The sequence below is a fragment of the Rhinoderma darwinii genome, chromosome 9 (assembly GCF_050947455.1).
Source record: "Rhinoderma darwinii isolate aRhiDar2 chromosome 9, aRhiDar2.hap1, whole genome shotgun sequence".
Lineage (NCBI taxonomy): Eukaryota > Metazoa > Chordata > Amphibia > Anura > Rhinodermatidae > Rhinoderma > Rhinoderma darwinii.
In genome coordinates this window covers 80,234,389-80,258,368 of record NC_134695.1, presented here as the reverse complement: position 1 = coordinate 80,258,368, position 23,980 = coordinate 80,234,389, and the positions used below count along the sequence as shown (strand labels likewise).

At 46.3% G+C, this 23,980-nt stretch overlaps 1 protein-coding gene across 2 annotated transcripts in view; it reads right to left on the bottom strand.

Moving 5' to 3' along the window:
• Window positions 1-10,616: 10,616 nt before the first annotated feature.
• USP10 (ubiquitin specific peptidase 10) overlaps window positions 10,617-23,980 on the bottom strand; it is a 55,059-nt gene continuing 41,695 nt past the window's right edge. For both annotated transcript variants that reach the window (XM_075838283.1, XM_075838282.1), the window contains exons 12-14: window positions 13,722-13,866; window positions 13,070-13,135; window positions 10,617-12,109 (exon numbers count right to left, since the gene is read on the bottom strand). In XM_075838283.1, the coding sequence (XP_075694398.1) occupies window positions 11,922-12,109; window positions 13,070-13,135; window positions 13,722-13,866 (399 nt within the window). In that variant the 3' untranslated portion in view covers window positions 10,617-11,921. The remainder of the gene's footprint in view (window positions 12,110-13,069; window positions 13,136-13,721; window positions 13,867-23,980) is intronic.

Here is a 23,980-nt window from a genome sequence, read left to right as displayed (position 1 = left end):
CATTTGCTGAACCCAAAATCTGTCTGACGGTGACAAAGCAAATTGTGAGGTCCTAAGAACCCAATAATAAAGATTCAAAAGACCCAGTACAGAACCGTGTGCTCCCCACCACTCCCACTCTACAGGAAAGGACCCCGCTGACCATAAGAGCTTACACTCTACAGGAGAGAGGACACTGCTGACCATAAGAGCTTACACTCTACAGGAGAGGACCCCGCTGACCATAAGAGCTTACACTCTACAGGAGAGAGGACCCTGCTGACCATAAGAGCTTACACTCTACAGGAGAGGACCCCGCTGATCATAAGAGCTTACACTCTACAGGAGAGAGGACACTGCTGACCATAAGAGCTTACACTCTACAGGAGAGAGGACCCCGCTGACCATAAGAGCTTACACTCTACAGGAGAGAGGACCCTGCTGACCATAAGAGCTTACACTCTACAGGAGAGAGGACACTGCTGACCATAAGAGCTTACACTCTACAGGAGAGAGGACCCCGCTGACCATAAGAGCTTACACTCTACAGGAGAGAGGACCCTGCTGACCATAAGAGCTTACACTCTACAGGAGAGAGGACACTGCTGACCATAAGAGCTTACACTCTACAGGAGAGAGGACCCCGCTGACCATAAGAGCTTACACTCTACAGGAGAGAGGACCCTGCTGACCATAAGAGCTTACACTCTACAGGAGAGAGGACCCTGCTGACCATAAGAGCTTACACTCTACAGGAGAGAGGACCCCGCTGACGATAAGAGCTTACACTCTACAGGAGAGAGGACCCCGCTGACCATAAGAGCTTACACTCTACAGGAGAGAGGACACTGCTGATCATAAGAGCTTACACTCTACAGGAGAGAGGACACTGCTGACCATAAGAGCTTACACTCTACAGGAGAGAGGACCCTGCTGACCATAAGAGCTTACACTCTACAGGAGAGAGGACCCCGCTGACCATAAGAGCTTACACTCTACAGGAGAGACACTGCTGACCATAAGAGCTTACACTATACAGGAGAGAGGACACTGCTGACCATAAGAGCTTACACTCTACAGGAGAGGACCCTGCTGACCATAAGAGCTTACACTCTACAGGAGAGAGGACACATCTGACCATAAGAGCTTACACTCTACAGGAGAGACACTGCTGACAATAAGAGCTTACACTGTACAGGAGAGAGGACCCCGCTGACCATAAGAGCTTACACTCTACAGGAGAGAGGACACTGCTGACCATAAGAGCTTACACTCTACAGGAGAGAGGACTCCGCTGATCATAAGAGCTTACACTCTACAGGAGAGAGGACACTGCTGACCATAAGAGCTTACACTCTACAGGAGAGAGGACCCCGCTGACCATAAGAGCTTACACTCTACAGGAGAGAGGACCCTGCTGATCATAAGAGCTTACACTCTACAGGAGAGAGGACCCCGCTGACCATAAGAGCTTACACTCTACAGGAGAGAGGACTCCGCTGATCATAAGAGCTTACACTCTACAGGAGAGAGGACCCTGCTGATCATAAGAGTTTACACTCTACAGGAGAAAGGACCCTGCTGACCATAAGAGCTTACACTCTACAGGAGAGAGGACACTGCTGACCATAAGAGCTTACACTCTACCGGAGAGAGGATTCCGCTGATCATAAGAGCTTACACTCTACAGGAGAGAGGACCCTGCTGACCATAAGAGTTTACACTCTACAGGAGAGAGGACACTGCTGATCATAAGAGCTTACACTCTACAGGAGAAAGGACCCTGCTGACCATAAGAGCTTACACTCTACAGGAGAGAGGACACTGCTGACCATAAGAGCTTACACTCTACAGGAGAGAGGACACTGCTGATCATAAGAGCTTACACTCTGCAGGAGAGAGGACCCCGCTGACCATAAGAGCTTAAACTCTATAGGAGAGAGGACACTGCTGATCATAAGAGTTTACACTCTACAGGAGGGAGGACCCCGCTGACCATAAGCGCTTACACTCTACAGGAGAGAGGACCCCGCTGACCATAAGAGCTTACACTCTACAGGAGAGGACACTGCTGACCATAAGAGCTTACACTCTACAGGAGAGAGGACACTGCTGATCATAAGAGCTTACACTATACAGGAGAGAGGACACTGCTGACCATAAGAGCTTACACTCTACAGGAGAGAGGACACCGCTGACCATAAGAGCTTACACTCTACAGGAGAGAGGACCCCGCTGACCATAAGAGCTTACACTCTACAGGAGAGAGGACCCCGCTGACCATAAGAGCTTACACTCTACAGGAGAGAGGACCCCGCTGACCATAAGAGCTTACACTCTACAGGAGAGAGGACCCCGCTGACCATAAGAGCTTACACTCTACAGGAGAGAGGACACTGCTGACCATAAGAGCTTACACTCTACAGGAGAGAGGACACTGCTGACCATAAGAGCTTACACTCTACAGGAGAGAGGACCCCACTGACCATAAGAGCTTACACTCTACAGGAGAGAGGACCCTGCTGACCATAAGAGCTTACACTCTACAGGAGAGAGGACACATCTGACCATAAGAGCTTACACTCTACAGGAGAGAGGACCCCGCTGATCATAAGAGCTTACACTCTACAGGAGAGAGGACACTGCTGACAATAAGAGCTTACACTGTACAGGAGAGAGGACCCCGCTGACCATAAGAGCTTACACTCTACAGGAGAGAGGACACTGCTGACCATAAGAGCTTACACTCTACAGGAGAGAGGACTCCGCTGATCATAAGAGCTTACACTCTACAGGAGAGAGGACACTGCTGACCATAAGAGCTTACACTCTACAGGAGAGAGGACCCCGCTGACCATAAGAGCTTACACTCTACAGGAGAGAGGACCCTGCTGATCATAAGAGCTTACACTCTACAGGAGAGAGGACCCCGCTGACCATAAGAGCTTACACTCTACAGGAGAGAGGACTCCGCTGATCATAAGAGCTTACACTCTACAGGAGAGAGGACCCTGCTGACCATAAGAGTTTACACTCTACAGGAGAAAGGACCCCGCTGACCATAAGAGCTTACACTCTACAGGAGAGAGGACACTGCTGACCATAAGAGCTTACACTCTACAGGAGAGAGGACACTGCTGATCATAAGAGCTTACACTCTACAGGAGAGAGGACTCCGCTGATCATAAGAGCTTACACTCTACAGGAGAGAGGACACTGCTGACCATAAGAGTTTACACTCTACAGGAGAAAGGACCCTGCTGACCATAAGAGCTTACACTCTACAGGAGAGAGGACACTGCTGACCATAAGAGCTTACACTCTACAGGAGAGAGGACACTGCTGACCATAAGAGCTTACACTCTACAGGAGAGAGGACACTGCTGATCATAAGAGCTTACACTCTGCAGGAGAGAGGACCCCGCTGACCATAAGAGCTTACACTCTATAGGAGAGAGGACACTGCTGACCATAAGAGCTTACACTATACAGGAGAGAGGACACTGCTGACCATAAGAGCTTACACTCTACAGGAGAGAGGACACTGCTGACCATAAGAGCTTACACTCTACAGGAGAGAGGACACTGCTGACCATAAGAGCTTACACTCTACAGGAGAGAGGACACTGCTGACCATAAGAGCTTACACTCTACAGGAGAGAGGACCCTGCTGACCATAAGAGCTTACACTCTACAGGAGAGAGGACTCCGCTGATCATAAGAGCTTACACTCTACAGGAGAGAGGACACTGCTGACCATAAGAGCTTACACTCTACAGGAGAGAGGACCCTGCTGACCATAAGAGCTTACACTCTACAGGAGAGAGGACCCTGCTGATCATAAGAGCTTACACTCTACAGGAGAGAGGACCCCGCTGACCATAAGAGCTTACACTCTACAGGAGAGAGGACTCCGCTGATCATAAGAGCTTACACTCTACAGGAGAGAGGACACTGCTGACCATAAGAGTTTACACTCTACAGGAGAAAGGACCCTGCTGACCATAAGAGCTTACACTCTACAGGAGAGAGGACACTGCTGACCATAAGAGCTTACACTCTACAGGAGAGAGGACACTGCTGACCATAAGAGCTTACACTCTACAGGAGAGAGGACTCCGCTGATCATAAGAGCTTACACTCTACAGGAGAGAGGACCCTGCTGACCATAAGAGCTTACACTCTACAGGAGAGAGGACCCTGCTGATCATAAGAGCTTACACTCTACAGGAGAGAGGACCCCGCTGACCATAAGAGCTTACACTCTACAGGAGAGAGGACTCCGCTGATCATAAGAGCTTACACTCTACAGGAGAGAGGACACTGCTGACCATAAGAGTTTACACTCTACAGGAGAAAGGACCCTGCTGACCATAAGAGCTTACACTCTACAGGAGAGAGGACACTGCTGACCATAAGAGCTTACACTCTACAGGAGAGAGGACACTGCTGACCATAAGAGCTTACACTCTACAGGAGAGAGGACTCCGCTGATCATAAGAGCTTACACTCTACAGGAGAGAGGACACTGCTGACCATAAGAGCTTACACTCTACAGGAGAGAGGACCCTGCTGACCATAAGAGCTTACACTCTACAGGAGAGAGGACACATCTGACCATAAGAGCTTACACTCTACAGGAGAGAGGACCCCGCTGATCATAAGAGCTTACACTCTACAGGAGAGAGGACACTGCTGACAATAAGAGCTTACACTGTACAGGAGAGAGGACCCCGCTGACCATAAGAGCTTACACTCTACAGGAGAGAGGACACTGCTGACCATAAGAGCTTACACTCTACAGGAGAGAGGACTCCGCTGATCATAAGAGCTTACACTCTACAGGAGAGAGGACACTGCTGACCATAAGAGCTTACACTCTACAGGAGAGAGGACCCCGCTGACCATAAGAGCTTACACTCTACAGGAGAGAGGACCCTGCTGATCATAAGAGCTTACACTCTACAGGAGAGAGGACCCCGCTGACCATAAGAGCTTACACTCTACAGGAGAGAGGACTCCGCTGATCATAAGAGCTTACACTCTACAGGAGAGAGGACCCTGCTGACCATAAGAGCTTACACTCTACAGGAGAGAGGACACTGCTGACCATAAGAGCTTACACTCTACAGGAGAGAGGACCCCGCTGACCATAAGAGCTTACACTCTACAGGAGAGAGGACACTGCTGACCATAAGAGCTTACACTCTACAGGAGAGAGGACCCCGCTGACCATAAGAGCTTACACTCTACAGGAGAGAGGACTCCGCTGATCATAAGAGCTTACACTCTACAGGAGAGAGGACACTGCTGACCATAAGAGTTTACACTCTACAGGAGAAAGGACCCTGCTGACCATAAGAGCTTACACTCTACAGGAGAGAGGACACTGCTGACCATAAGATCTTACACTCTACAGGAGAGAGGACACTGCTGATCATAAGAGCTTACACTCTACAGGAGAGAGGACACTGCTGACCATAAGAGCTTACACTCTACAGGAGAGAGGACCCTGCTGATCATAAGAGCTTACACTCTACAGGAGAGAGGACACTGCTGACCATAAGAGCTTACACTCTACAAGAGAGAGGACCCTGCTGATCATAAGAGCTTACACTCTACAGGAGAGAGGACCCTGCTGATCATAAGAGCTTACACTCTACAGGAGAGAGGACACTGCTGACCATAAGATCTTACACTCTACAGGAGAGAGGACCCTGCTGATCATAAGAGCTTACACTCTACAGGAGAGAGGACACTGCTGACCATAAGAGCTTACACTCTACAGGAGAGAGGACACTGCTGATCATAAGAGCTTACACTCTGCAGGAGAGAGGACCCCGCTGACCATAAGAGCTTACACTCTATAGGAGAGAGGACACTGCTGACCATAAGAGCTTACACTATACAGGAGAGAGGACACTGCTGACCATAAGAGCTTACACTCTGCAGGAGAGAGGACCCCGCTGACCATAAGAGCTTACACTCTACAGGAGGGAGGACCCTGCTGATCATAAGAGCTTACACTCTACAGGAGAGAGGACACTGCTGACCATAAGAGCTTACACTCTACAGGAGAGAGGACACTGCTGACCATAAGAGCTTACACTCTACAGGAGAGAGGACCCTGCTGACCATAAGAGCTTACACTCTACAGGAGAGAGGACACTGCTGACCATAAGAGCTTACACTCTACAGGAGAGAGGACCCCGCTGACCATAAGAGCTTACACTCTACAGGAGAGAGGACACTGCTGACCATAAGAGCTTACACTCTACAGGAGAGAGGACCCCGCTGACCATAAGAGCTTACACTCTACAGGAGAGACACTGCTGACCATAAGAGCTTACACTCTACAGGAGAGAGGACACTGCTGACCATAAGAGCTTACACTCTACAGGAGAGAGGACACTGCTGACCATAAGAGCTTACACTCTACAGGAGAGAGGACCCTGCTGATCATAAGAGCTTACACTCTACAGGAGAGACACTGCTGACCATAAGAGCATACACTCTACAGGAGAGAGGACACTGCTGATCATAAGAGCTTACACTCTACAGGAGAGAGGACACTGCTGATCATAAGAGCTTACACTCTACAGGAGAGACACTGCTGACCATAAGAGCTTACACTCTACAGGAGAGAGGACCCCGCTGACCATAAGAGCTTACACTCTACAGGAGAGAGGACCCCGCTGACCATAAGAGCTTACACTCTACAGGAGAGAGGACCCCGCTGATCATAAGAGCTTACACTCTACAGGAGAGAGGACACTGCTGACCATAAGAGCTTACACTCTACAGGAGAGAGGACACTGCTGACCATAAGAGTTTACACTCTACAGGAGAGAGGACCCTGCTGACCATAAGAGCTTACACTCTACAGGAGAGAGGACACTGCTGACCATAAGAGCTTACACTCTACAGGAGAGAGGACCCCGCTGACCATAAGAGTTTACACTCTACAGGAGAGAGGACACTGCTGATCATAAGAGCTTACACTCTACAGGAGAGAGGACATACGTCAGGCAATATCCTTCAATGGATACTGGCGAGTCAGAATTGACCATGAATCCTCAGACTTCAGGGAGAACGCAGTTTTGTATCTCAGGCCATCTAGAACATGCCATAGAGGCATAAGTGCAGGAGAGGTGAATGCAATCTATTGCTCCCTGTTATCAGCCATTTTAGGCGGACTAGTTTCGGTGTAAGTCCTTTCGGTATGATAGCGGGTCCTGCTCTACAATTCCACACACATCACAGGACAACACGCGGTAAATCTAGTAACGGCAGCGCTGAGGCCGGGTGCGTCCATCTCGTCTGTCCCTCCATCCAGTGTTTTTCTGCTCAGTCACCTCTATGATCAGATGTAGAAATCACAGCAGCGTCCAAAACAGAGAGATCAGAGGTGACTGGGATGATAAACGGCGCCGTCCACTCGGAGTGCAAGCTCCAAAGCAACGACAGCAAGTTACACAACAACCCTGCACTAAAATAACCTGAGCCACGTGGTGGGATTGTGTTCCCGATTAACTAGAATAATGTCCACTGGAAATAAACCAAACCGCAGGAAAATGACAACATCTCTGAAGAGAATGATCAGCAACGACCGCCGAGCGGAGAAAAGGCACAAGCAGGAGAATATGAAAGATGGATGGACTCTATACAGTGATGTCACCGCTGCTCTCTAGTGACTGGATAGGCGGCATTCTCAGTGATGTCACCGCTGCTCTCTAGTGAATGGATAGGCTGCATTATCAGTGATGTCACCGCTGCTCTCTAGTGACTGGATAGGCGGCATTCTCAGTGATGTCACCGCTGCTCTCTAGTGAATGGATAGGCTGCATTATCAGTGATGTCACCGCTGCTCTCTAGTGACTGGATAGGCGGCATTCTCAGTGATGTCACCTCTGCTCTCTAGTGAATGGATAGGCTGCATTCTCAGTGATGTCACCGCTGCTCTCTAGTGACTGGATAGGCGGCATTCTCAGTGATGTCACCGCTGCTCTCTAGTGAATGGATAGGCTGCATTATCAGTGATGTCACCGCTGCTCTCTAGTGACTGGATAGGCGGCATTCTCAGTGATGTCACCGCTGCTCTCTAGTGAATGGATAGGCTGCATTATCAGTGATGTCACCGCTGCTCTCTAGTGACTGGATAGGCGGCATTCTCAGTGATGTCACCGCTGCTCTCTAGTGAATGGACAGGCTGTATTCTCAGTGATGTCACCGCTGCTCTCTAGTGGATGGATAGGCTGTATACTCAGTGATGTCACCGCTGCTCTCTAGTGGATGGATAGGCTGTATACTCAGTGATGTCACCGCTGCTCTCTAATGAATGGATAGGCTGTATTCTCAGTGATGTCACCGCTGCTCTCTAGTGAATGGATAGGCTGCATTCTCAGTGATGTCACCGCTGCTCTCCAGTGAATGGATAGGCTGTATTCTCAGTGATGTCACCGCTGCTCTCTAGTGAATGGATAGGCTGTATTCTCAGTGATGTCACCGCTGCTCCCTAGTGAATGGATAGGCTGTATTCTCAGTGATGTCACCGCTGCTCTCTAGTGAAGGGATAGGCGGCATTCTCAGTGATGTCACCGCTGCTCTCTAGTGAATGGATAGGCTGCAGTCTCAGTGATGTCACCGCTGCTCTCTAGTGGATGGATAGGCTGTATTCTCAGTGATGTCACCGCTGCTCTCTAGTGGATGGATAGGCTGTATACTCAGTGATGTCACCGCTGCTCTCTAATGAATGGATAGGCTGTATTCTCAGTGATGTCACCGCTGCTCTCTAGTGTATGGATAGGCTGTATTCTCAGTGATGTCACCTCTGCTCTCTAGTGAATGGATAGGCTGCATTCTCAGTGATGTCACCGCTGCTCTCCAGTGAATGGATAGGCTGCATTCTCAGTGATGTCACCGCTGCTCTCCAGTGAATGGATAGGCTGTATTCTCAGTGATGTCACCGCTGCTCTCTAGTGAAGGGATAGGCGGCATTCTCAGTGATGTCACCGCTGCTCTCTAGTGAATGGATAGGCTGCAGTCTCAGTGATGTCACCGCTGCTCTCTAGTGGATGGATAGTCTGTATACTCAGTGATGTCACCGCTGCTCTCTAATGAATGGATAGGCTGTATTCTCAGTGATGTCACCGCTGCTCTCTACTGACTGGATAGGCTGCATTCTCAGTGATGTCAACGCTGCTCTCTAGTGAATGGATAGGCTGTATTCTCAGTGATGTCACCGCTGCTCTCTAGTGTATGGATGGGCTGCGTTCTCAGTGATGTCACCGCTGCTCCCTAGTGAATGGATAGGCTGCATTCTCAGTGATGTCACCGCTGCTCTCTAGTGAAGGGATAGGCTGTATTCTCAGTGATGTCACCGCTGCTCTCTAGTGAATGGATAGGCTGCATTCTCAGTGATGTCACCGCTGCTCTCTAGTGAATGGATAGGCTGCATTCTCAGTGATGTCACCGCTGCTCTCTAGTGAATGGATAGGCTGCATTCTCAGTGATGTCACCGCTGCTCTCTAGTGAATGGATAGGCTGCATTCTCAGTGATGTCACGCTGCTCTCTAGTGAATGGATAGGCTGTATTCTCAGTGATGTCACCGCTGCTCTCTACTGACTGGATAGGCTGCATTCTCAGTGATGTCAACGCTGCTCTCTAGTGAATGGATAGGCTGTATTCTCAGTGATGTCACCGCTGCTCTCTAGTGTATGGATGGGCTGTGTTCTCAGTGATGTCACCGCTGCTCCCTAGTGAATGGATAGGCTGCATTATCAGTGATGTCACCGCTGCTCCCTAGTGAATGGATAGGCTGTATTCTCAGTGATGACACCGTTGCTCTCTAGTGGATGGATAGGCTGTATACTTAGTGATGTCACCACTGCTCTCTAGTGAATGGCTTGCCTAATGCTCAGTTTCCTAATACTAATCACAATCTCAGTCTGCTTTCCCACATCTACATCCTTCTGCCTTTACATCTTGCGAACCGTTTCATGTTCTGGATCTTCTCTACGGATCTCACACTAGTTTGCAGCAGACAAGCCGTAAGTCTGACTCTTAAATAGCGGACTCCTCCGGTTAGGTTTAGTGATGAACATAACCGCTGGCGACTATGCCAACAAATGACTCCAACCTCCGTCCATCTTACAGTTTAAGTTTACATTTTGTTGAATAGTCCCTGGCACCGCATGGAAGTCTGGTCAGAGCGCAGCCGGAAACAAGTTCAGGATTAGACCAGAAGTTGGGGGGGTCGGGACAACTTTCCTTGTACCTTTCACAAAATTGAATGAAAACAATCCATGGTCAAAACTAGGACTGGGCGATTATGACAAATCAAAATCACGATGAACTTACCTCAATTAATAAACATTGCCACGCTATTGAAAATATATCCAAAACTGCCGTACACTCCTGTATATAATATACCCAATACTGCCCCCCACACAGTCTCATGTCCAGCCCTGAAAATGCCTAATGAAAAGAAAATACTTACCTACCCCCATAGGGGAAAGATTACCATTGGTGGTCAAGGCTAAAATGGCAGAAACCACTAGAGGGTTGTACAGAATTATATGTCATGCAGCAGCTTTACCCAATAATACACAATGAAAAGACTTCGGGACATCACATCTTAAACCAACGTTGTGACTTTATTGATGGGCGAAGACTTTATACTCCTAGATATCACTAAACTGTGTACAATTAGGAACTGAACGTTAGAGGAGAGCGAGACGGCAAAAATTAATCGAAGCAGACGGCCTGGAATCCCAACCGGCACTGGTTCTGTTTGCGTCCTGACCTTCGCTGTGCACAGATCATTGTTCACGTGTCATTACAATCGCAGTCCTCTAAACAGACTGAAACCTCCCACAGTCAAGGGTTCACTTATTTATACGTCTTTTCTCTGCAATGAGTTTTAAAGCCTTCGGCTGCCGGAGTGGAGATCTCTTGCACTTCTCCAGCAGGAAAGGGGTTAAAACGTTCTAATACTTCGGGTTACTTCTACGAGGCACCCAGCAACTCTGAAAAAAGCCTTCTGCAATCTTTTTTTTTTTTTTTTATAATAATTTTTTTCCATTTTTTTTTTTAAATTGATTTCTGCGAGAAATCCTAGCGCGGACTGCAGCCCGGTACAATTATTTTATTTTTTACTTAATTTTTTCTCTTTTACGGTTGATCTAGTGATCCAGAAAGCAAAGGAGAGTGGCAGGTTTTTTGTAAGGGGTGAAGGCTTGCAGGAAGGGGCTGAAACCTTACAGGCCGTACTGTCCTCACGTGTACAGATTAATGCTGGTGCGTTGAGTCTTTGGCGAAGTGCGTGAGTGCCCAAGAGAGGCGACGCAGCTACTTCTACCCCAGACGCTAAAAAAATAAAAATCTATTCTGTGTATTAAGAACCGTCCCCTCGACTGGTTAAGCCTCGGCTCTCTGGGTTCACGGCCAGTCGGATGCCACAGTTTCTCTTGAACTGCTGCAGCCGACTGAACCGATCTACCCAGAGGTGGTTTTATCTTTTGATCCTTTTGCCGCCAGATGGGGGCGCTCCTAGCCGCAAAAGGATGAAATATCAGTAATATATTAAACATCTTGCTAAGCTGCTTACAACATCGTCTCATTCACTGAGCATTTCATTTCTGCAAGTCACAAGGTATGCTTAGAAAGGTCCGCATCCCAAAATGGGGAGCAGCAATCTTGGCTACTCCTGACCCCAATCACCCCCCATTGGCGGTTCGGGGGCTAGTGGGTCTCTAAAGCAAAGTGAAATTGCTTTTAAACATATCTTCCTAATCTAATCTAAAAATGCAAATGGGGGAGCAAAAAGCAGGTTCACTCGAGAAAGAAAAAAAATAAGTTGAGGATTAAAAGAAAGTGGAAACTGGTGATGTGTCCTATAAAGCCGGAATCTTGCGGACAAGCACACACAGCACGGCGCGCTTCACAGCAGGTCCACGCGGCGGTAATACAGGAGGTAGGCCGTGCGCTCTACAGTCTGTTTCACCACCTGATACTGATTGATCACTTTCACAGTCTGGTCGTCGATGCGTAACCAGCCATTGAGACCGATCTGGAAGACGTCTGTAGTGTAGTGTCCGCCCGTCGCGCTGTTACCATGGTGATAGACCACTGACGGAGAGAAGACGAAAACAAATGAATGGAAGGCGGCCACAAATCAGATACTCAGAGCTGTAACACAGACCTGAATAAAGCCGTAATCACACAACACAAAGGGCCGGCGCAATGTATAATGCAAAGTCTTCAACTTTCTAATTCATTGTTCCAATTCCTCCCAATTTCCAGGAGCACTGCTTGCAGTCAGTGAATAGAAACACTAATTGTTTACATCCTGAGGTTGAAATCTTGTCCTGACCTAATACTCCTCACAGCTAAGGGTTAGTTCCGATGTATCGGTAAAGATCATCCCTTTGAGAGCGTTCATTGCAGCATGAATCTCTCCTGTTCTGGCTGGTAGCTCTTACCTACAGTGATACATTGAAGCGAACACATCAGCTGTGTGAGCCGGACCAGTTTTTCAGCAGTTAAAAGAATACACAAATGTTTCTTTTCACTGACAGCAAGAGGAGCTCTTGAAATGGTGAGGAATTGAAAACAGAATTGTGTATGGAGATTTGCGCCAAAATTTCTGGTTTTAGTATTAATCTGTTTGAAAGGTGGAGAATAAGCCCACTCCCGGTAAACCCGACTCACTTTTAAAACTGGTGAGTGGCGAGAAAAGTCGCCAATTTTCGTGCAAATATGGCCTGCGTCATGACTTGCGTCTCTTTATTTTTTAAACCAAATCACAGGCGCAAAATCAATCAATAAATGCCCCCCAAAGTCTATTGGAAAGTTGCAGAACTTTACATTGCACAACGATGAAGCTCAAATCCGAAAAATGTGTCAGTCGTGTTCAGCTTCATCTTAGAGGAAACCTCCACGGGGCCAGTGACCCCAGAAATGGAGAACTCTTCTAACAAAGCTGTACAATACAGTCGGGAGACTCCACAACAGCAAATCCTGGACTCCCAAATGTGACATCAAGCAGCAGGGACAGGGTCTGCTCCCCTAATACAAAGAAACATTTACCTGCAAAGAGCCGGTAGGTTCTTTGGCCTTTAAAATTCTTACTTTTCACACCGGGAGAAAGCAAATCTGCAGGAGAATAAAAGAAGAGTTACAGGGGTCAGGAATCTGCTCGGACGACAGCTAGAGACGATTACTGAACCATCGCTGGGTCCGCAGGATGGACTACACGCAGCATGGGGTGTGCCGACCCCTCTTCCCCATCGAACACCCTGTGGACTGGGTGCTTTGTAGGTGAACCCCTTATTTCTTGCCATCCCCGAATATCACTAGGAGAGCAGCATCAGGGGCTTGGTGTCCGGGTATGTTCACACGGCCTATTTTCAGCCGTTCGGGCCATAAACGCCCCTGAAAAACACCTAATACGGTAGTGGAACGCCTCCAAACATCTGCCTATTGATTTCAATGGGAAAGACGGCGTTTCGTTCCAATGGGGAGTTTTTTTACGTGCCGTTTGTAAAATAATGTCACTTCTTGAGCAGTTTTTCATAGTCAATAGAAAAACAGCTCCAAAAACGGCTGTAAATCAGAGGCGGCTTTCCCTTGAAAACAGCTCCATATTTTACAGCCATTTTTTGATAAGCGTGTGAACATAGCCTTACTTTTACATCTGTTTTTATACCAATATCTCCCACACACAGAGGCCTCCTCTCACCTTTGCTGATTTCAAGGTCCACAGGGTACTCTATATTCTTCACCAGCTTCTGACAGCCGCCGGTCTTTTCAAACACGAATCGTTTGAGGTGCAGCACGAGGACAGGCGGCAGCTCCTCCAGCGTCACTCTGCGGCTGACCTCCACCTAGAAGAAGAGCAGCAAGATCAGCAAGGAACAGAACAACCCAAATACTGCTCACCGGTCATAGCGCCAAGTCATGCACTGATCACAACACCGGCCCTGCCGAGATGAAGACATCGCCTGGACGGCACTATCAGTAACCCGGCCCGGTCTCCAGAAGCAGATGTTCTATCAGTAAATGTTCCCAGGAATGAGTTATAGTTTCACTCTCAATGACGCTGAAAATGGTTAAATATTAAAGTTTTATTGCTTCTCCGAGGTCTTGCCATTATGTGAAAATTATAGACTACACTCAGCAGCAACCTGCACTCTGCTGATCCCAGGGCTGCTGCGCTGGCCGCAGACGCTAGGAATGTGCGGACCTGGAAGCAGAAGCGAGGACGGGCGCCAAGTCTTTTTGCTACAATAGCAAGACAATGAATATGTGGAGTGGAGCAGCTTAGGATCCTGAACGTAACACTGGTCAACACGCACCTCTCCAACCATCAGTTCTCCAATAGGGGAGAGTGGTGGTTGTAGCATTGTGAGTGACCGTAAATCACTGTGTATTCCCAGCCTTATAGAGCCGTGAAATATCTGATACAACGTTGATCACTGAGCCCATCACATTATAATAACCAATCATCCGCACCGTCAGAGCCAGGGATACGGAGAGCGGAACAGGATATAAAATACAAGATCTGTTCTATATAAGCGGATCAGCGCAGGTAAGAGCCATCAGCCTGGAGGACGACTTGTGCTGCGGCCTTTACCTTACACGATTGTCTGCTGAAACACTATTACAAACCCTCAGCGGGGAGAAGTGTTAGGTCAGCATAGGTTTTCAGCCACTGAATGTTCTGATTTACTGACAGCAAGCAGATATCTTGAAAATAGTGATAAATTGAAACAGTCTAGTATAAAAGTGGAAAACTTGCAACAAGTTTTGTGGCAGATGAGAACGATTTGCTTTACTTGGATGCTGCACAGGACGGCCGCGTTCTCACGTAGGTAAGGACAGAATGTATGTGCGGCTTGGTTGTTCAGTATCGGGTTATCATTGTTTTCATTGTGCCAGCCGCCGCTCAGCAGAGGCGTAACACGCCTCAAATAATCTGCACACAGCAGCACAGAGTGTTTGTTTATAGGACTGCATGAGCCGTTAATAAGAGGCTTATCTGCTGCTCGTCCTCCGTAATTAGAGAAAACGTCCAGGCTTCACTTCCACAGCCCTACAGATATCTCGGATGTCGTCACTGGTGAAGGGTGCATGACCTGGTACCCCACCCCCACTAATCACTGCAATGAAAAAGGGTCTGTGGAAGTCTTTTGGGTTTTAGCTCTGGAAACTCCAAATGCTGTGGCAACGTCGGCCACGGTCACACTGAAATCAGTGATATTTTGAGTGTATAATGAAAAGTTCTGTCACTTTCTAAGACCGTCCTTCAAATCTTCACCATTGAATAGATCTCTGCTTGCGGTCAGTGCATAGAAACATTCTAGTTTAAATCCAGAGGCTGAAAACTTGTCCAGACCCAATACTTCTCCCAGCTGGGGGTTTGCTACAATATAAACAGTCTAGACAACGCTCTGCGAGCGAAGCTACAGATTGATACATTTTTACGAATAATAGTGTGAAGTATTTACTCTGTATGGGTTTCCAGCCTCCGAATCAATATAACAAATTGAGCCTTTGCGCATCCAATAATCTGCAATGTCTGATAATCCGGCGTGTACCGGGTCCCATTAATGGCAGATGTAAGTCATCTCACTGTACGCAGGTGTGAAGTATATTCTGGGTAGTGATACGTTGAGATATTTGCTCAGAATAAGCTCTGGGTCAATAACATGAAAGCTCGGCTGTAAATTCCGGCTCCATATAATGTGATGGCTGAGGAGCCGGGGGGGGGGGGGGGGGGGGGGGGGGTTAATATTTTCCAGCCAATACAGAAATGTAAATGACGGCTATTTTCCCACACAATGCGGCGTATGCAAAGCTGTGGGAAACAAACCATTAAACTAGCCCCCGCTTTATGTCGACGTATCCACACCTCAGGCCTGCGCTACTTGGAAAACCCCCCTTTAGAAAGTGACCGTCTGTCTAAATGTCATGAGAGCGGCTTCTGCGCGGCTTCGCTCCGGCTCGAGCTAATTATCATTCATGAATTTTATTTCCAGCCCAGACATCAAAATAAAAACCAGACGGAGCCACCAGAATGTAAACTGAACACCCATTTCTCCTAAACCCTTAATTGAACAGTGGTCGCTCTGTCAACACCAGAAATGACAGGTTACCCACCGAAACCTTACAAGCTAAAATCACAAGTCACTTGGCGCTGAGCGCTACTCCCACATCAACGACCTTCAAATGGCTGGGCAACGTAGACCGCGGCGGAGCTTGAAGAGCGAGTACTGCTTAACCCCTGCACTGCCCAGCTTGTCACACGCATTAAGGCTACGTTCACACATTCAGGATCTGCCATCGGTGAAGGGGAATTGCAAAGAATCTGTGGCAGAAATCCGAGGCCGACACCAATTTCTACCGCACGCAGATTAGCTCGATTGTAATTCATTGGGCTAATCTGGGCTTTTTTTGTGGGGAATATAAACAAATAATGAACATACTACAGATTCTTAACCCGTTAGTGACCGGCCCATCGTCTTTTTACGTTGGTCACTAACGGGCCTTATTCCGATGCCATAGACTTTTTACGTCGCGGCATCGGAATAAGTTTACAGAGCAGGGAGCGTCAAATCTCCCTGCTCTCGGCTGCTAGAGGCAGCTGAGGGCTGGGGACGTCCCTGCTCTGCCGGGTGAGATCGATATTAGTATCGATCTCACCCGTTTAACCCCTCAGATGCGGTGCGCAATAGCGTGCACCACATCCGAGTGGTTTTGGAGAGAGGGAGGGAGCTCCTCTCATCCCGACACCCGGCGATACGATCGCCGAGTGTCTGTGTCTCTAATGGCAGCCGGGGGCCTAATAAAGGCCCCCAGGTCTGCCTGTCATGAATGCCTGCTAGATCATGCCGGAGGCCTAGCAGATGCCTGTCCGTGTTAAACGGACAGGCAGTAATACACTATATACAGAAGTATTGCAGTGTATTATAAATGCGATCGCAGAATCGCATATTATAGTCCCCTAATGGGACTAGTAAAAAAAATGAAAAAAAAAGTTTAATAAAGTTAATTTTAAAAAAAATGTGAAAAAAAATGTGAAAAAAAATGTGAAAAAAAATGAAAACCCCAGCTTTTCCCCTTACAAAATGCTTTACTATTAAAAAAAACAAATAAAGTTAAAAAGTTACACATATTTGGTATCGCCGCGTCCGGAACGACCCCGACTATAAAGCTATTACATTATTTAACCCGCACGGTGAACGCCGTAAAAAAAAAAAAAAAACTATGGAAAAATTGCTGTTTTCTGTGAATACTGACTTTAAAAAAAGGTGATAAAAAGTGATCAAAAAGTCGCATCTACTCCAAAATGGTACCAATAAAAACTACAAGTCGTCCCGCAAAAAAAAGCCCCTCATACAACCGCATCGGCAAAAAAATAAAAACGTTACGGCTCTTCAAACATGGAGACACAAAAACAAATCATTTAGAAAAAAAAGTGTTTTTACTGTGTAGAAGTAGAAAACATACAAAAACTATACAAATTTGGTATCGCTGCAATCGTAACAACCCGCTGAATAAAGTTATTGTGTTATTTATACCACACGGTAAACGGCGTAGATTTAAGACGCGAAAAAGAGTTGCGAAATTTCAGGTTTTTTTCTATTTCCCCCCAAATAAAAGTTAATCAATAAATATGTCCCCCAAAATGGTGCTATTAAAAAATACAACTTGTCCCGCAAAAAACAAGACCTTATACAGCGATGTCGCACAAAAATAAAAAGATTATAGCTCTTGGAATGCGACGATGGAAAAACTTAAAAAATGGCCTGGTCATTAAGGTCCAAAATAGGCTGGTCATTAAGGGGTTAAATCCACAGCGCATTCATTATCCCTCCGCTGCACGTCAATGAGGTTACAAATACTCCATTAACTTACATTGGTTGCAGATCAGCAGATATGGTGAGGACTAAGGCATGGACCACACCTAAACCTTCATCAAATCTTGAACTTGTGACCGTGGACCTTATGGGTTACACATACAATTCTTTATGGAGCTACAAACCCGAGCAATACAATGACCGTACACAACTGTGGACTCCTGCGTCTCCGGTAATAGAAGATTAAGCATCGTATAATGAAGTTATGCAACTTTCTAATTTACGGTGTGTTTCAATTCCTCATTTTCAAGATCTCTGCTTGCTGTCTACTGGGACATTTTAGGTCCATTAGAAACTAAAAGTAATTTCACTGTATAGTTTGATAAAAATTTAATTGTGCTCCCACAATATGAAAGAAATTATAAGGTTCACTGAAGTAACAATTGAGTAAAAAATACCTTTTAATAGTAACTTGTTAAAAACAGGGGTAACACACCACTGTGACATAAGCCCCACCGTGATTATTAAAAAATGTATTAAACAAAAAACACTGAGTCATTATGATGCATATATCTCGGTGTTTGTAACGATATTTTGTCTGGAATCAGCATATATCCAAGGCACACCAGTAGTACAATCCCCAAATAAAGCACAGGTGTCCGAATAAATCGGATCTTCCTAGTGCTGGGTGTAACACAATATGACTGTCCCCAATGCAAACATTCCATAAACAATAAACGACCCTACGCGTTTCAGATACTCATCCTCAGGGGTCCGTATCTTGGTAACTCTGGCCTCTTCACCAGCGATAGTGATATTCAACAGCAGATATTCTGCTGTGCGTCACGGCAAGATGCACGTATCGATGTCAACGGCATACTTCATTGCAGGCGCTAGGTTACTATAAACGCTAAAACTCCACCCCTCGTATTAGGCGGCAACACATGAACTGACCAATCCCAGCACCCTCTCGATTCGTGACACCTGCCCATGTGACCCCCCGCCGTCAGCTGACAACCAGGGGTCATCGGCCGCATCAACCCGAACGCGCAGGCGCAGTAGAAGCCAAGGACAAGTCGCCCGGACTGCCAAACACGAGGAGGTAAGCGCTACACGATAATGTATTATAAGTATATCTTGCGGGACAGTTAAACACCGCAAGTGGACTACCTCACAGAGCAACTCAAAAGTAAATAAACACATGTAAGGTGGACAAGAATACTAGATCCCTCATGTCAGGAGGGACTGAAGGCGATCTCCAAATGTATCGGCTGACCCATATGGCCATCTCAAAACTTAGTATATTAGGCAAATATGAACTCACCCACCCTATAGGCAACCCAGTGGAGATAGGCCACCCAAAGGGGAATGGTAAGGCATGTTAGATAAAACATGTGTAATTAGTCTGCTCATTTAAACCTGCTGGTTGTATACATTCCAGTCTATGGATCCATTGTGCTTCTTTGCGTAAAATCAGGTTGTCCCAGTCCCCTCCTCTTTTAGGGGGTCTAACAAGTTCAATTGCTTGAAACTTTAAGCATGCTGCCTGACCTTGGTGTTTAGCATGCACATGCTTAGATATTGGGGTGTCCCTAACATGGATAATGTCTCCAACATGCTCCCTAATACGGCGACGAAATTGTCGTGCTGTTTTACCCACATAATTAAGGGGGCATGGACATGTGATTAGGTAGACCACTCCCGCTGTCTTGCAATTGACATAATCCCGAATATTGTATTGTTTCTGTGTAACGACACTAGTGAAGCTATTCCCTTTAAAAATGAATTCACAGGCTTTACAGCTACCACATCTAAAGGTGCCCGGTATTTGTCTATCCAGCCACGTACCCCTAGGTGAGATGGGGTCAAAACAGCTATGCATGACTCTGTCCCTTATGTTTTTCCCTCTCCGATACGTGACAGACGGCCTCTGTGTGATCTGATCTACTAAATCTACATCAGAACTGAGAATACGCCAATACCTATTCAGTATCTGCATGATATCATTTTGTTTGGAATCATAGGTGCCTATGAGTCTCGTGACCTGTTCTTCTTTCCGTTTTTTTAGGGACCAGGAGACATTGCCTATCAGCATCCCTTGCTCCCTCATAGGCCTTCCTAATAACACTCTTGGGGAAACCTCTGTCCTTCAATCTTGTTTTGAGTTCCTGGGCCTGGCACTCAAAATCACCCATAGAGCTACAATTCCTACGTACTCTCATAAATTGGCCTTTCGGAATGCCACGTTTGAGGGAATAAGGATGACAGCTATTCCATTGCAGAAAACTATTAGTTGCTGTTTCTTTCCGATGTACCTTGGTGCGGATTGTGCCTTCTTCTGTTTTTGTGATTTTCAAGTCTAAAAAGGACAATTCTTTCTCACTGATCTCACATGTGAATTTTAGTCCTACATCATTATTGTTGAGGGCTGCTACAAAACTATGGAACTCATCCGCTGTAGAGTTCCAGAGAATCAGCACGTCATCAATATATCTAATCCATAATCCAACGGATGAAGTCCATTTGACAAATTTGTCCCCAAAGACAATTGTCTCCTCCCACCAGCCAAGAAATAAATTTGCATAGGTGGGAGCAGCAGGACTCCCCATTGCAGTGCCACATTGCTGATGAAAGATTTTGTCTTCAAAAATAAATATATTTTTTTCAAGAACAAACTGTAATAACTGCAAAACAAATTGGTTATGAGCTGCAAACTGAGTACCTCTAGATCCCAGATAATACTCGACCGCTTTATAACCACATTTGTGAGGTATGGATGAATACAACGCCTCAACATCCAGACTAGCCAGGATCGTATCTTTCTCCAGAGAAATACCGTCAATCTGTTTCAAGACATCCATAGTGTCACGTACATATGATGTGAGACTCAAGACAAAGGGGCGCAACACCTGATCAACATATGTACTCACATTTTGAGTTAAATTATTGATGCCTGAAACAATGGGTCTGCCACGTAAGGGAGGATGGATAAAAAATTTTAAACACCATAATAGGAAAAAATGTATGGAATTAGGGTTAGAGGAGTCTGATATGGAAGGCCTTTCAGCCCTAGAGGGGTTACTAGAGGAATCTGGAAGAGCTCCAGGTATAGGTCCCTTCACCAACCTAAAAATGAAGAGTAGGAAGCTGCCACCTATAGGAGACTTTACCAATGTGGATTTATTTGTGGATATGGTAGGAGATGAGATCAAAAGTCTTAGTCAGGACAGTAGGGGCATGGATAACAACTTGTCTTGGTCTGAACGATTAGCTCTGACCACTTTAGAGAAAAAACAGAACATTGTTCTAAAGGCATCTGATAAAGGTGGGAACATTGTGGTCATGAGCAGGGATGATTATAAGAAAATGTGTGAGGACATTTTATTTAACCATGACTGCTACACCATTTTAAAGGATAACCCTACGGCATTATTCAAGAAAGAGCTGCTGAGCATCTTGAATGATGCAAAGAGCAGATCTTTGATTAGTGCAGGTGAGTTCGGGTTCCTGTACCCACAATTTCCTGTTATGGCGTGTTTTTATAGCCTGCCCAAAATCCATAAAGGGTATCCTCCCTTACGTGGCAGACCCATTGTTTCAGGCATCAATAATTTAACTCAAAATGTGAGTACATATGTTGATCAGGTGTTGCGCCCCTTTGTCTTGAGTCTCACATCATATGTACGTGACACTATGGATGTCTTGAAACAGATTGACGGTATTTCTCTGGAGAAAGATACGATCCTGGCTAGTCTGGATGTTGAGGCGTTGTATTCATCCATACCTCACAAATGTGGTTATAAAGCGGTCGAGTATTATCTGGGATCTAGAGGTACTCAGTGCAGCTCATAACCAATTTGTTTTGCAGTTATTACAGTTTGTTCTTGAAAAAAATATATTTATTTTTGAAGACAAAATCTTTCATCAGCAATGTGGTACTGCAATGGGGAGTCCTGCTGCTCCCACCTATGCAAATTTATTTCTTGGCTGGTGGGAGGAGACAATTGTCTTTGGGGACAAATTTGTCAAATGGACTTCATCCGTTGGATTATGGATTAGATATATTGATGACGTGCTGATTCTCTGGAACTCTACAGCGGATGAGTTCCATAGTTTTGTAGCAGCCCTCAACAATAATGATGTAGGACTAAAATTCACATGTGAGATCAGTGAGAAAGAATTGTCCTTTTTAGACTTGAAAATCACAAAAACAGAAGAAGGCACAATCCGCACCAAGGTACATCGGAAAGAAACAGCAACTAATAGTTTTCTGCAATGGAATAGCTGTCATCCTTATTCCCTCAAACGTGGCATTCCGAAAGGCCAATTTATGAGAGTACGCAGGAATTGTAGCTCTATGGGTGATTTTGAGTGCCAGGCCCAGGAACTCAAAACAAGATTGAAGGACAGAGGCTTCCCCAAGAGTGTTATTAGGAAGGCCTATGAGGGAGCAAGGGATGCTGATAGGCAATGTCTCCTGGTCCCTAAAAAAACGGAAAGAAGAACAGGTCACGAGACTCATAGGCACCTATGATTCCAAACAAAATGATATCATGCAGATACTGAATAGGTATTGGCGTATTCTCAGTTCTGATGTAGATTTAGTAGATCAGATCACACAGAGGCCGTCTGTCACGTATCGGAGAGGGAAAAACATAAGGGACAGAGTCATGCATAGCTGTTTTGACCCCATCTCACCTAGGGGTACGTGGCTGGATAGACAAATACCGGGCACCTTTAGATGTGGTAGCTGTAAAGCCTGTGAATTCATTTTTAAAGGGAATAGCTTCACTAGTGTCGTTACACAGAAACAATACAATATTCGGGATTATGTCAATTGCAAGACAGCGGGAGTGGTCTACCTAATCACATGTCCATGCCCCCTTAATTATGTGGGTAAAACAGCACGACAATTTCGTCGCCGTATTAGGGAGCATGTTGGAGACATTATCCATGTTAGGGACACCCCAATATCTAAACATGTGCATGCTAAACACCAAGGTCAGGCAGCATGCTTAAAGTTTCAAGCAATTGAACTTGTTAGACCCCCTAAAAGAGGAGGGGACTGGGACAACCTGATTTTACGCAAAGAAGCACAATGGATCCATAGACTGGAATGTATACAACCAGCAGGTTTAAATGAGCAGACTAATTACACATGTTTTATCTAACATGCCTTACCATTCCCCTTTGGGTGGCCTATCTCCACTGGGTTGCCTATAGGGTGGGTGAGTTCATATTTGCCTAATATACTAAGTTTTGAGATGGCCATATGGGTCAGCCGATACATTTGGAGATCGCCTTCAGTCCCTCCTGACATGAGGGATCTAGTATTCTTGTCCACCTTACATGTGTTTATTTACTTTTGAGTTGCTCTGTGAGGTAGTCCACTTGCGGTGTTTAACTGTCCCGCAAGATATACTTATAATACATTATCGTGTAGCGCTTACCTCCTCGTGTTTGGCAGTCCGGGCGACTTGTCCTTGGCTTCTACTGCGCCTGCGCGTTCGGGTTGATGCGGCCGATGACCCCTGGTTGTCAGCTGACGGCGGGGGGTCACATGGGCAGGTGTCACGAATCGAGAGGGTGCTGGGATTGGTCAGTTCATGTGTTGCCGCCTAATACGAGGGGTGGAGTTTTAGCGTTTATAGTAACCTAGCGCCTGCAATGAAGTATGCCGTTGACATCGATACGTGCATCTTGCCGTGACGCACAGCAGAATATCTGCTGTTGAATATCACTATCGCTGGTGAAGAGGCCAGAGTTACCAAGATACGGACCCCTGAGGATGAGTATCTGAAACGCGTAGGGTCGTTTATTGTTTATGGAATGTTTGCATTGGGGACAGTCATATTGTGTTACACCCAGCACTAGGAGATCCGATTTATTCGGACACCTGTGCTTTATTTGGGGATTGTACTACTGGTGTGCCCTGGATATATGCTGATTCCAGACAAATATCGTTACAAACACCGAGATATATGCATCATAATGACTCAGTGTTTTTTGTTTAATACATTTTTTAATAATCACGGTGGGGCTTATGTCACAGTGGTGTGTTACCCCTGTTTTTAACAAGTTACTATTAAAAGGTATTTTTTACTCAATTGTCCATTAGAAACTAGTAAAAGGATTTAGC